The 12,832-nt window shown below is 43.7% G+C and overlaps 1 protein-coding gene across 1 annotated transcript in view; it reads left to right on the top strand.

The window, feature by feature from the left end:
- SYN3 (synapsin III) overlaps positions 1 to 12,832 on the top strand; it is a 199,298-nt gene that overhangs the window by 28,567 nt on the left and 157,899 nt on the right. The window contains exon 3 of the mRNA XM_071729289.1: positions 6,495 to 6,552. Within this exon, the coding sequence (XP_071585390.1) occupies positions 6,495 to 6,552 (58 nt within the window). The remainder of the gene's footprint in view (positions 1 to 6,494; positions 6,553 to 12,832) is intronic.

Here is a 12,832-nt window from a genome sequence, read left to right as displayed (position 1 = left end):
CAAGAACCAACCTGCAGAACAGCTAAGATGGCCCTTGACTAGGTGGCTCCAGGTGTTGACAGCACCAAGACCAAGGTGATCTCATCCCAGGGCTGAGTGCAGTAATTTTGTACCCTGGGGCTGGAGCTGAAACTTTTGTGGAGCTTCTGGTAAAGTATCAGTGTCTTCAGGGCTATCAGATGACACAACCTAAAACTTAGTTTTTCCTCTGAGCCCCTCCCTGTCTCTCTGTTCAGTGCAGGAACCCTTTCCTTCTTTCTGCATTTGCTTCTTGTCTGTTTAACTTGGAATTCAGACCTTGTTTTCTGAGGTGTCGAAACGCACACCCATCGTGCTAATCTACCAACTTTAGCGTCCTGACTGCCCCCTCCCCTAGCCCAAGGTACAGAATAAACATTAACTACCACCTATTCCATCCCACAGCTGAAGAGGGCACAGAATTCTCAGGCTAAAGCAGATGTGGACAAAACTTCCAACAGGCTGCAGTCCTCAGCATTTTTTGAGTCTTTTTTCTATGCCCCGTGCCCTGGGCAGTCAGGACTTGACCATCGAAAAAGTCTTTACTATTTTCAGCTGGGAAATGCTAAATTGGGAAGAACAGGTGAATTAGTTGAGGGCTGATCCCTGAAAGGAAAACCTTCCTTGTTTTCACCCCTGAAGAAAAAAGGGCACAAATGCAATCTCTCCTCCCCCTTCCCCTCCCCACTGTCTTTATAGTGTGGAGGGGCTGGGCAGGGGGGATTGAGGCATTCCAGCAGCTGCTGGCCAGTATCCTGGAAACTGCCTCCTTTTTCCCCGTCCCAGCCCCTTTTATGAAGGAGACAATGTGGACATACAGTGAGTGCCTTGTGCATCACTTGGGCCCCCAGGCCCTTTGACATGGGGATTTCATACAGTGGCTGACCCCTCCCTCCCTGAGGTCACCCCCCCCCCACGCAATTCAGGAGGCTGCAGCCTTGCCTTTTCCAGCACTGATCCAGAAAGAAAATACATGCTTTATTTTCTCAAGGGGCTTGAAAGAAGTATGTGTAATGTGATTCCAGGGAAATAATTCAGTTAATTTCAGAATTTACCCATGAATCCCTTTTGGTTCACTTACCTGTGTCTCTTCTTTACCCTTTTCCTCCTCCTTTCTTTCACGCACTGCCTTGCTCACTTCTCCCCAAGAGTCCCACACTTTTCCCCACTCCTCAGCATGTTTTGCTCTGGCCTCTTTACAGGGTAAGAAAGGCTGCTTCCTGCTCCAGAGGAGAAACAGTCTCCATCCAAAGTGTGGCTTGGCTTCCTTTGCTTGTGTCTTGCTCCAGTAGCACAAGCTCAGTCAGAGCATTTGGAGGAATTTGCTTTTTCAACATCCCAGTGCCCCTCTTCAGCATGCTTTCAGTGGTAGTCAGCCCATTCCTGGGGTGAAGGTACAAGCTTGCTCCTGAGTTTGTAGCTTAAGGCTTCTGTCAAACAGAGGTGCCCAAAAAAGGGTATTTGGGCTCAAGCTTATTTGTTCATTTGAAGGATGACTTCCCAGTTACTCCAAGATGTACTCAAAGCAATTGCAGTTTGCTACATTGGCTCCACTGAGGTCTCTCATGGTAAAATTTGAGCTATATCTCTTTGATTTCTTCCTCTCTTAGAAAACTGCTTCATATAGGAAACCAATTTACAGGATACCCTGAAGAAGCCCCATGAATTTAAGAGAAAATATCAGCCTGTCTTCAAGGCTGCACGTGTCATAACCTCTGCTTCAGCCAGCTAATGGACCTGCAGGAACAGCTTTAACATTTGCATTCCTGATGTCTGTGTTTCCCATAGATCCAGAAGAAAACACTAATGCAGTCCTCTGAAGAAGCTTGAATATGTTTCTTTTCACTGAGAGAAAAAAGAGGGGGGGGGAGAGAAGAAATAACTCCAGGAGACATGGTACTAGCTCTGTACAAATAGCTTGATTCCATGTGTATTAGCTGATAGGCTGGGCACCCATTGCACCTCCTCTTGTTTTAGGAAGAGAACACCCAGGTTTAACTGGTTATGTGATGTACTGAGAGAAACTGCAAGCTGAAGATCACTTTACAATGTCTGTGCTCTCCTAACCAAAGTAACTTGTTAGCTTTGTCCCTGTGCTGCCCATCCTGGAAGCCCCTACTCCAGAGGAGAGAGCTGCTTCTCTTGTGCCATGTTTGCCTCTAGTGCAGGAGCAGTGGAGAGGTGCAGGCTGGCAAAAGCTCCAGGACCTGTGGCCCATTGACCCAGTTCCACCTCACCTGGGGCCTGTCATAGGTGAGGCTTTGACAGGTGACTTGGCAGCCCTTGAGGACTAAATCTCTGTGTTTGCATTTAGCATTGTGTTTGCATTATTATGAAGATGCCAATTTGGGCAGCCCTCTCCTGGGTGCAGTACAAGCTGTCCCCACTGTCAGTGACACCAAAGAAATAAACTCTGGTATTTCAGAGTCTCACAGGTGTGTTTGCTGTCTTGGATCAGTACTTGCATCCCTCACTCAGACAGATGCTTTGCAAACACCTAAGAGCACTAAGGTTATACATGGACTTTCTGTGAATCACCTCTTATGTAGGTAATTGGAAGAGAACTGAAAAATTATTTTCCCTGATGCTGTTAAGAATGCACTCCATATCTGACTGAAAATCACATATTCCTCCAGCCATGGTCTCTGAGGAAGACTGGGACCATTTCATGGCTCTGGAAAATAAGCTTTTCTTCTTTCCAAATTACTTCATAAGAGGCATCAGGTTTCTTGTGGCCCTGTAATCATGTCAGGGCTGAAGCAGAAAGCATAGGCTATGTTTTTATGATGCTCTTGCACCCAGAAAACATGTCCTTTTCCAGACCACGTGGCTTCTTAATGGCAAAGAGAGGAGGGCTCAAGACAAGCTATCTCCCTGGAAGACAGGCCAGATATTTTGGCTGTTTATTATGGTGCTTCCTCCCACAGAGCCACTGTGGCCACATTGAAATGCATTGCCTAGCACTGTAAATCCTACCCAGGAACCACTCTTGAACCGACCCTGCAGTTTTCTTCAGTCAAAACATGTTTACATGCTAATTTACTGAGATCACAGCAACCACACCATCCCATCTGCACCCTGCCTGGCCAGATTATAACACTGTGCTTTGGCAGGTTGAACATCTGACATGCTTTAAAATAAAGGGATGGGCAGCCAGGCAGTGGTCAGTGCTGCAGGCTGCCTGGGAAAGGGGGTGGGTTCCTGTGGGATTAGGCAGGCAGTTCTCCTCCTGGGGCAATGAGCCACTCCTCTGATCTGCTGGCAGTTTGCCTGTGTTGGAGGTCAATGGGGACACTTCTAAAGGCTTCCCAGAAAGGCCTTTTGACTGGTCTTCTGGGTGCCATTCCCCTGCTGCAGGACAGGCTGTTTAGATAACCCTGCAGTATGTCACTTTACTATGGCAGAAGTCTGGGAAACCTTGTTCAGGGAGTTTGGGGGACAGAGAGCATCCACAGATGTCTTCCAGTCTCACTTGTCACAGGTATCCGTATTTCTTTCTCCTGCCAGATCAGCATGGTCTTCCTTTCCTCCATCTTACATCCCATACCCTACAGTAGGGACCAGACACCATTTCATGCATCACACAGTACTGACCAAAAGACTCTCCCTGTTGCAACAGACGTGTCATGATGTTTCTGCAGCATCAGCAACAAATCCATCTTGCTTGAAATTTCAGGGGCTCTGGGGTGAGGCTGGAGCCATTTTTCATTTCAACATACTAGCCTGTGCTGCCCAGGGGCTCCAGAACCCCAGGTGTGAATTGAAAACATCAGTCCATCCATTTCAGAGATGGTCCAGTAAGAATTGTTTCATTCTTACACTGGACTGTGTCAAAATTGATGGGCTGACCAAAATATTTGGCTGCAAATTGCTGAGCACCTGTACTCTTCAGAGACACCCGGAGCAAGTTAACCCTCCTGAGGAGCTGGCTTTGAAAGAAAGTGATATATTGTGCTGTTAAAAGAAAGTTATCTGAGACACAGGGTAGAACAACCTATGTGGAAAGAGGGCTAAGAAGGAGAAACTCCAATGTGCCTAAGGTCAAGGTCCTTTGCTTGTCTCCAAGAACTCCTGATGTGGAATGGGACTGATCTGTGTGACTATCCAAGAGCAGAACCAGCACCGTAGAGATGGGGAGAGGATTTCTTTAACCATGTGAAGGCTCATTTCCTAAAAAAGGCAGTGGAAGCTTCATTGCTCCCTCTGTACTGGAGTGAAAACTGTGGTTAATCACACTTCATTACAAGCTGAAGTAAAGCAACACCAAGGAGTTTGTAACCAGCTGGTCAAGAAAGAGGAGAGGCCATAGAGGGAGGAAGAGCGTTTCATAAATGTGGGTAAGGAATATATGTTATGAGCATGCTGGGAATAAAAACAGTCTTGTACCAATGAATGGTGAGCCTAAAATTTCAGACTGTTCCACTTAAAGGTTGTTCCAGTTTTTGAGAAGTCACTGGTTCCAGCAATATCCCCAATGTTTAGGAGCAAGGAATGTTGCCAGACCCTCCTCTAGAGCCATGCCTCCAGAAATACGATGGAATTACTAAGTGTATTTAGTGATCCTCTTTATTGTTAGAGTCATGATGTCTCAGCTTGTCTTCTGAGTTTCTGTTTTATATCCAATGCTCATAAATACAAAATGGCCACATTTTATCCTGGACAGGAGTTGTGTGAGTCACTTGGTCTTGGTCACCCCTGGCTGCTACAGTGTCTCTCACTAACATCTATGTAGAGGTCTTCTTCACATCATGATGATGGATGAAGATGGATGGCATTTGGGAAGTGAAGCATGATATGGCCTTCAGATACTCTCATTAAAGACAAGTGGAAAACTTCTGATGTTTTGAATGTCTTTTTCTAATAAAAATGGAAACTTTTGACTGGGTTTTGAGCCAGGATGACAAAACAAAACAACTTTTTTATTTACATTTCACATTGTTGTGGGAAGGGAGTATTCAGCTGAAAACTTGTGTATTTCAGCCATGGGGAAACTTGCCTTTCTACTGTCTGTCCTTTTTTTATTGGAACATATAGACACATAGTAAAAATGTGAGCCAGCTTCTTTTTTTTTTGCTAATACTATAAAATAGGGAGCAAAGCCGGCTTCTTCTCATTTTCCTTTATTTCTTTCCTCTGTCCTGTCTTTGCCAATTGGAAACAGAATGCATAGAGTTACTTTGTCTCTGGAAATAGCTCTTGCAGGGCTTAACTGTGTTATAAATGCTTTCCAAACTGAAGGGGGTTTTGGAACCTACATGGTCTTATGGAAGTTTTAGGGGGGAGGTCTGAGGAAATAAATTCATGTTTTCCTCTGTCACACGTGTTTGGCAAGGAGAAGAATCGGGGAGAAATTTCACAAGGAAAATTCTATTGGCTATTTTCTCCCTGACTTATATCAATGTAAGGGGCATTATACACAGGTATGAAGAAAGAAAGCTAGAACTGCTTGCTCTTGTCCTGTGTTGTTTTTTTTTTTCCAGCATTTCTGTCATTCTTATGCCCTTCAAAATCAACCCATCCTTCTGGAAGTTTTGTTTGCATGGCAAAGGCAGCTAGTAGCAGAGGTGATGGAAGGTGTAAATCCTTCTCAGGATGTTGCTCAACTCCAAAGCAGAGTTTCTTGGTTCAGGAGAAGAGATCCTTCATGAGTGACTCTGCAGAAGCAGATACAGCTTCACAGAATCACTGAACTCTCACAGTTGGAAACAACCTCTAAGATCAGCACGTCCAACCATCAACATCAACATATCCCCCCCCCCCAGATAAAATATATAAATTAGTATCTGTATCACCCACTAGAGCATGTTCTAAAGTGCCTCACCTATACTGTTTTTAAATACTTCTAGAGATGGTGATTCGACCACTTCTTTGGACAGCCCATTTCAAGGCCTAACTATTCTCTCAGTAAAGAGAGTCTTCCTCACATCTAGTCTAAACCTTCCCTGGTGTAACTTCAGGCCATTTCCTCCAGTCTCTGGGACATTTCTTCTGTTTATCTACATCAGTAGCAGAAATAAACAGGCAGCAACAAAGTAAAACAGGTCTATAGCAAGAGAGCAAGTCAAGTACTTCAGCTGTGATGATAAAGATCCTTGCTCAAAATCAGATAAAATTTCTGATGCAGTGCCCTATCTTGTTCTCTTTCTTTAGCAGAATAAAGAGTGGCTATTAAACAAGAAATAGCAGGGAATAATTGATTAGAGTTGTTGCTCTGGAAAAGATTAGGAGAGCATTTGGGTTTCAGTTTGAAAATAAAATTAAAAAGTCATAAGCCTTGAAGGAATTTTCCAATGTGGTTTTCATCTGGTTTGGCAGGTTTCTCCTGGAGAACAGGAGGCTGAAAGAAGAGAAGAATTAGGAAAACATATTGTGACCCGGATATAAATTCTTTAGCTAAAGGGGAAATGCAGAGCAAAACAGTATGAAGTGAAAGCCAAAAATCTTCTTTAACCATGTCTGTCTCATTTCTTCTGCAGGGCCAAGTATTTCCAGGGGAAGAGGGTGAATGGAGAATTTGATATTCGAGTGGAACAGGTCAGTGACAACTGAATTTGAGTCTAATAAATGTGTATGGACAAAGCTGAGGTCTTAATGACAGATAATCCATGGATATTCTTATAGAGAAGAAAGGAGGCAATGAGAATTTTTTAGACCTGTCCATTTTATAGAATTATGGGAGCCATAAATGAAAATATCTTATTGAGGCACCCCTCCACCCCCACCTACCTTGGCAGAATTGGTCCCTATTTCACCTTAAAATGATATTTTCTGTTTTGGGGATGGGACTATAATTTGTGCTATTGGAAGACAACCTCACAGCTCCATAATTGTGCCTGAAAAGGTGCAGAAGTTGGGATGCCACAGTACCTGCTGGTGAAGTTATGTTTCACATGTGTACTATATGAGTCTAAAACCTTTGGTTTCAAGTGTGCAAAATAACTACATGTGGCAATATATTCTTATCTGTTGAAAGTCCATAGGAACAGTAAGGAGCCTCGTGGCCTGTTTTCTGATCTGCTCTGCAGGGCAATTAACAAACCCACTGCTTCTGTGTTAGCTTTGGCAGCAGTCGTGTGTTTCAGTGGAAAATTCTTCACACTGGGGGCTGTCCCCTCCTCTCTGTGCTGGTGCAGTGTCTGTCAAAATGAAGTCCCAGTACTGACTGAGACTTTGGATGCTACTGTCAATGAGAAACAATTATTAATAATCCTCTGCAGGTGCTTAACTTGAAAGCAGACATAAGTAGAGAGAGATGTAGACAGTGGCTGGTGATCATGAAGGAGTCATATGCTTGTTTTATACTCATTAGTGCAATAAAATTCCATAGATGGATGAAAAAAGCTGTTGACCCGTGTTTGAATTACTTTATATTTTTTGTCTTCACAGAGCTGGTGATTCTGCATTGTGTGTGTGTGCATGGATGTGTGTATATATGGAAGCACCGGTGTAGTGTTTGAAAACTTTCTCAGGACCCATTGCCCTTAAAAAGGTGTTCCCTCTCTTTTTAAAAGAGTGCTGTCCAGTTGCCTAGGACTATATATGAGCCCATATGTTCTGGTCAAAGGCTGTGTTTGGGACAGAAAGTTAGCAGGTCATTATTTTTGCAACTGTTACTTTGCAAAGTTCACAGTACTGTTAATGTAATGTTCGTAACATTTTCCTCTTTCTATTAATAACACATTTGTTAGTACTGGCTGGTATTAACTAGAACAATTCTCACTTACACCTTCCTATCAAAGCCTTTATTTTAATGGCTACCTCAGAGAATAGGAAAAAGAAAAAAAAAAATCACATATTTCACATAGAAGTGTGGAATCAAATAAAAATTATCCTTCAAAGCTCTGCTTCAGCCCATCCCACCATTCAAAAGAGGATTAGCTTCAAAGCTAGACCTGGCACTCTTCAAAATGACCTATTGATTCTTTCCTTAACCTTCAGCCTCTGCCTTTCACCTCACAGTTCTTCTTCCCCAAGGTTATTTCACTTGAGGTCCTTATAAAGAGACTATCTTCAAAAAGCCAAAGATTGGATAGAGGAAGAAGTGGAATCTTGATCCCTGATTGATTAAACCCAAGACTGACCCTTTTCACTGTCACCAGGTAGCTTATCCCCACGGACTCTTTCAGTGGGACTCTCCCAGACTGTCTCTTGATATATATTCTGAATATCCATTGATGAGAAGAGGCACCAAATTGCACCAAGCAAAGACTGAAAGGCTACTTAGTGTGACTTTGTTGGAGAGGACCATTGCCAAGCCACTTGAAATATTCAGCATAGTGACTGCATCATTGCACAGGGGAATGAAGTGCACAGTGGGACAGAGGGTTGAAGAGCAATGAACAAGGTCCCCTCTCCCCCTCCCTGCTCCTCAGCGTGGGGAAACCAAACCTCAGTTGTACCATGTTGTGCAAACCCTCCTCTGGCTCCTCTCTTCTGAATAAGATCTGCAAAACAGCAAGGTTTGACTCTTGGGCACCTCTTGAGCCACTTGGTGTGCTCAGTAAGTTCATTCAGTTTTTCAGTTTTCCATTTGATCCTGCTTCAGATCCCTACACATTATTGCCTCAGCCAGAAATATGAGGCAAATACACTTTTGATCTGAAAAGCTAAATAACAAAAAGGTTTCAATGTTAGAAAACAGCAAAAGGAAATATCCAAATGTTAAATACACTTGAAAAACCACATTGGGAAGAAGCAACTGCCTGATTTTTTCTGACAGCGCTAATTTTTTTTGCCATTTTTCCAGGATGCTCTGTAGATGGTTTAAAGCAAAGGAAGAGGTTGTCTCATTGCTTTCTCTTCCTCTTTCATCCCCATCTCTATTACATCTTAATTCTTCCTTAGCAAGCCATTTCAGCAATCTTTGGGGGGCAGCAGAGCAGGTGATCATTTTTTCAGAACTCATGACATCATTTATTTGTAATGGAGAAGGAGTGCTGAAACCAGTGCTCTTTCTCCCTCTCTCAGCAGCAGGATGTCACTTATCTAATCTGGTTTTACACCCCTACCAGCTCCCTGAGCTGCCTCCCCCCTTTGGCTGTTGTCAGAGGAATGCAAGACATATGTGATCCTGCTGTCTTGCTCTGTCTATCCCTCACACCCAGCACTGTGGAAGGCATTGGCTGATGTCAGCCCAATTGGAGAAACAGGCAGAAGTCTCAAGATACAGAGTTTCTGCAAGAGGTGAATTCAGTTCATGCTAAACACTGGAAATCTGCAGGGAAGAGAGTGCTTAAATCCCACCCTGCTTCTCAGGGAGCTGCTTCTATTAAGCCTTGCCTTGTACAAAAATAGGTTTCATGAACTCTCAAAGAAGGTTTTCCTCTTCTTTAGCACAGAAATTAATTGCATGACCTCGATGCCACCCCCCAGCCCTTTTTCTTCAGCTATATTCATTACTGCTAGCTGGAGTCAAGAGACACTGTGGGCACTGCCTGGTGCTAGGGAATAGGAGAGCTCTCAGGGACACTGTGGTGGGCACCCCCTCTTCAGTATCTGCTGTCTCTTGTCATTCATTAAAACGAACACAAGGCCTGACTTTATTTTCACCTTTGTTCCTTCTCTTCTGATCTTCAGCATAACACTGAAAACATACTTATTAATATGCTTTGGAGGCTCTGGGATTTATTATTGGTCATCCTTGAGTGAAACCCAGAGTGCAACACCACTGCTTCCTCCCTGCTGGCTGCAGGAGGAGAGGCACAGGGTTGAAAGAGTGATGGGTGCCATGGGGAGAAAGTGGAAATGTTCTCCTGGCTCAGTGCCCCCCTTTTTTTTTTTTTTTTTTTAAGGCAGTTTGTGTTACATTGGGGTTGTTTAGATTTTTTTTCTCTACAAGTGCTTCTGTCACAGTGATAGTCATTCATAAGGCTGAAGGAAACACCAATCAAAAACTGAAAATCTATTTGACCTATTCCTATTAAAACCCTGATGGATTAAGTTTTACTCAGTGTGGGTAAACCCCTAAGCTTTCAGGAGCTGCTGAGTCTAAAAATACTACCACTATTTTGTGCTAAAAATAAGGTTTCTAGATTTTGATCCATGTTCTTGCTTTACTTGACTCGTGATCTTTATCTTCAAGAACTGCAACGTATACATCTGTTCTCTTCTCTGGAAATACAAATGTTAGAGAAAATCTTTTAGAAATTAAAATTATAAGTTTGAATACGTATTTCCTCAAAGATTAAAGAATCTTCAAGTGCCACAGGAGTTGACCACATTGCTTTTCATCTCTCCCCCAAATAATTTTGCTTTTATCTTCTCAGTATTCACTGGCCAGAGGACAGGAGGCATTTGGAAACAGAGTAGAAACATAAAGAGGAAAAACTGTACCACAGGCTTACACTCTGTCAAAGTTTTTCCATCACTAGAGGCAACTGGCAGTAATTCAGCACCACCTTTCCCATCCTCTCTTCCCAGTCCCAGAGAAAACTAATCCTTTCACACTCTAAGGATTTCATATGACTCTGGGGTCTCCCAAATGGATCATAACATGCCCCAAGTGGGGGTCTCCTTAGGCATTAAGCATATCCCATGCAAAAAGGGCATCCCTCTACTTGGCCATGCATCCCCAGCACACTGAGGTACTGGGTAAAGAGGGCAGGAGAGCTGGAGCTGGGACCCAGGCAACCACAGACCCATTGGGCACACTGTGACACTGTGGGTGGTGACCAGATGAGTGGGATACTTGGCACCTGTATGGGAGAGAGATGTCCACAAAGCAGAAGCTGTGAGGAGCAGGGTCATTGGGACGACCATGGGGACCTGGCTGATGAGAAGAAGCTGAAAGAGCTGCGTTTGTTTATCCTCCTAAAAGAGAGGCTAAAGGAGCCATGTCTGCTTTCAACAAATAAACTGCTTTAAGAAAGGATTTTGGGATGTGGTGACTGTAGTAGCAAGGGGTTGGACTCTGTGGCTCTGGTGGTCTTTTCCAGTCCTGTGCCCTGTGTTGACTGATGAGAGCACAGGAGGGAGAGAGGAGAGCACAGACCCAGCAGGCAAGAGCAAGCAGCAATTTTAGAGACTCTGCCACTTTCAGAGTACTGTTCCTCCAGGTACCTCCTAGAGGCATTTCAATATATCCACAGACATCTTTCCTGACATTAGCTGATTGATGGTGGAAAGGAGTGAAAAAGGTGAGGGAGAGGTGATGAGGCCAAAAGGTTAACCTGAACTTTTTTATTCTTGTTGCTTGTCCCCCAGTCTCCTTCCCACCATTTCCTGCTGTGACGAGGTGGGTCTGTCTGCCCGTCTGACACGCATTCTTCTTGCACAGCTCATTCACTTGTTCCTGCTGCCTGCTTTATTTTCAGGGAATGATTATTCATTGAACTCCTATGTACATGCTTCTGGAAAAGTCTTGTGGTATAGATTATGACTCCATTGGCAGCACTGTCAGGAAAAAAGTTGTACTTGGCGCTCACAGAAGATAATTGTAACACAAATCATGAATTCCAGCTCCATTGTACTTCCTGTACTAAAGTGATATTTTCATGTGCGGCATAAAGTGGTCCTTTCAAAAGATAGTGGCTGATAGGCCCACATGTGATGAGAGGAAAATTAGCCTCTCCTCAAATAACTGTGTAATTTTTAGTCATTATATGTTTAGGGATTTTTTATTTTTTTTTTTTCCGGCTGAAAGCCAGAGAGCAGTTCAAGAACAGCAGCAGCAGTTCTCATGGCTTTGCCACATGCAAGCACTCAGAAACCGTTAATAAACAGAACCAGAGAAACAGCAAGAATGACTCAAAAATAATTTATTTCCTAAATAAATAATATCTATGACTTTTTTTTTCTTTTTTTTCTTTTTTTCTTTTTTTTCTTTTTTTTCTTTTTCTTTTTTTGTTTCCCTTTGGCTTTTGGAGGCTTGTTGAGTTCATGTTTTTTGAGCTGTTTCCTGGGATCAAAAGGTTTAGAGCTCAAATTTTCAGGCAGTCACACAACTTCTGAAAAGAAACTTTAAGGTACCATTCCAAATGCCATCAGAGATAATGCAACAAAAGGCCCTCGAACCAGTCAAGACATTTGGACCTTCAGCATCAGTGCTCTCTGTAGGCCAGGAGCATGCATCCTAGATTCAGAACTTCTGAAGAGCAATTGTGGGAGCTCCCCTTGGAGCTGCACAGCAGCATCCTCTTCTCAGCTAGGCCCTCTCTGCCCTTTCCTCCCAGCAAGTAATCTTAATACTGGGAGCAGGTGGGGAGCAAGGTGCCTCCCGAAGGGACAATGCCTCAGCAAAGGGACACAGGGTGTGCAATCTCTAATTCTGCATGCATGTGTGCACCAAGTATGCATAGCCCCAGCCTCACCCCTCTTCTCATTCATTCTGCCTGTGCAGGATTTAGGGACTGCTTTTCTCCTCCCTGAAATGCTTGTGACGGTTGTCATGAAATATGCTGCTACAGGAATGCAGTCTAGTGTCTGCCAAAGTCTTTCTTTCCTTTTATGTATTGGAAGATCCACCAAAAACTAAAGTATAAAATCCACTGAGGAATATATATGATTTGATTAGACATTAGTAATTCCTCATCCCAAGTGCCTAAACCATGACACGGACCAGCCTGTTCTTCTCGCTGCACTTTGTGTCAAGGGGCAGGGGGAGGAAAACAGATGTTATAGTGATAATTGATGAGGAGTTTCAGAAGCCAGCCTGGGGAAATGGAGAGCCTTCGTCAGAGCACAGTAGGTGGGCAGGGAAGAGCCAAGGGAGATGTGGAGGCTGAGGGCATCCAGACATATGAGGGTTCCAAAGAACCTCCAAGCCATCTGTGGGTTCAGTGCTACAAGCTGAACCCATCTTCCCTCACACCTGTGG

This window comes from Heliangelus exortis, chromosome 1 (genome assembly GCF_036169615.1).
Source record: "Heliangelus exortis chromosome 1, bHelExo1.hap1, whole genome shotgun sequence".
Taxonomy (NCBI): Eukaryota; Metazoa; Chordata; class Aves; order Apodiformes; family Trochilidae; genus Heliangelus; species Heliangelus exortis.
This window is presented reverse-complemented; position numbering and strand designations above follow the sequence as displayed.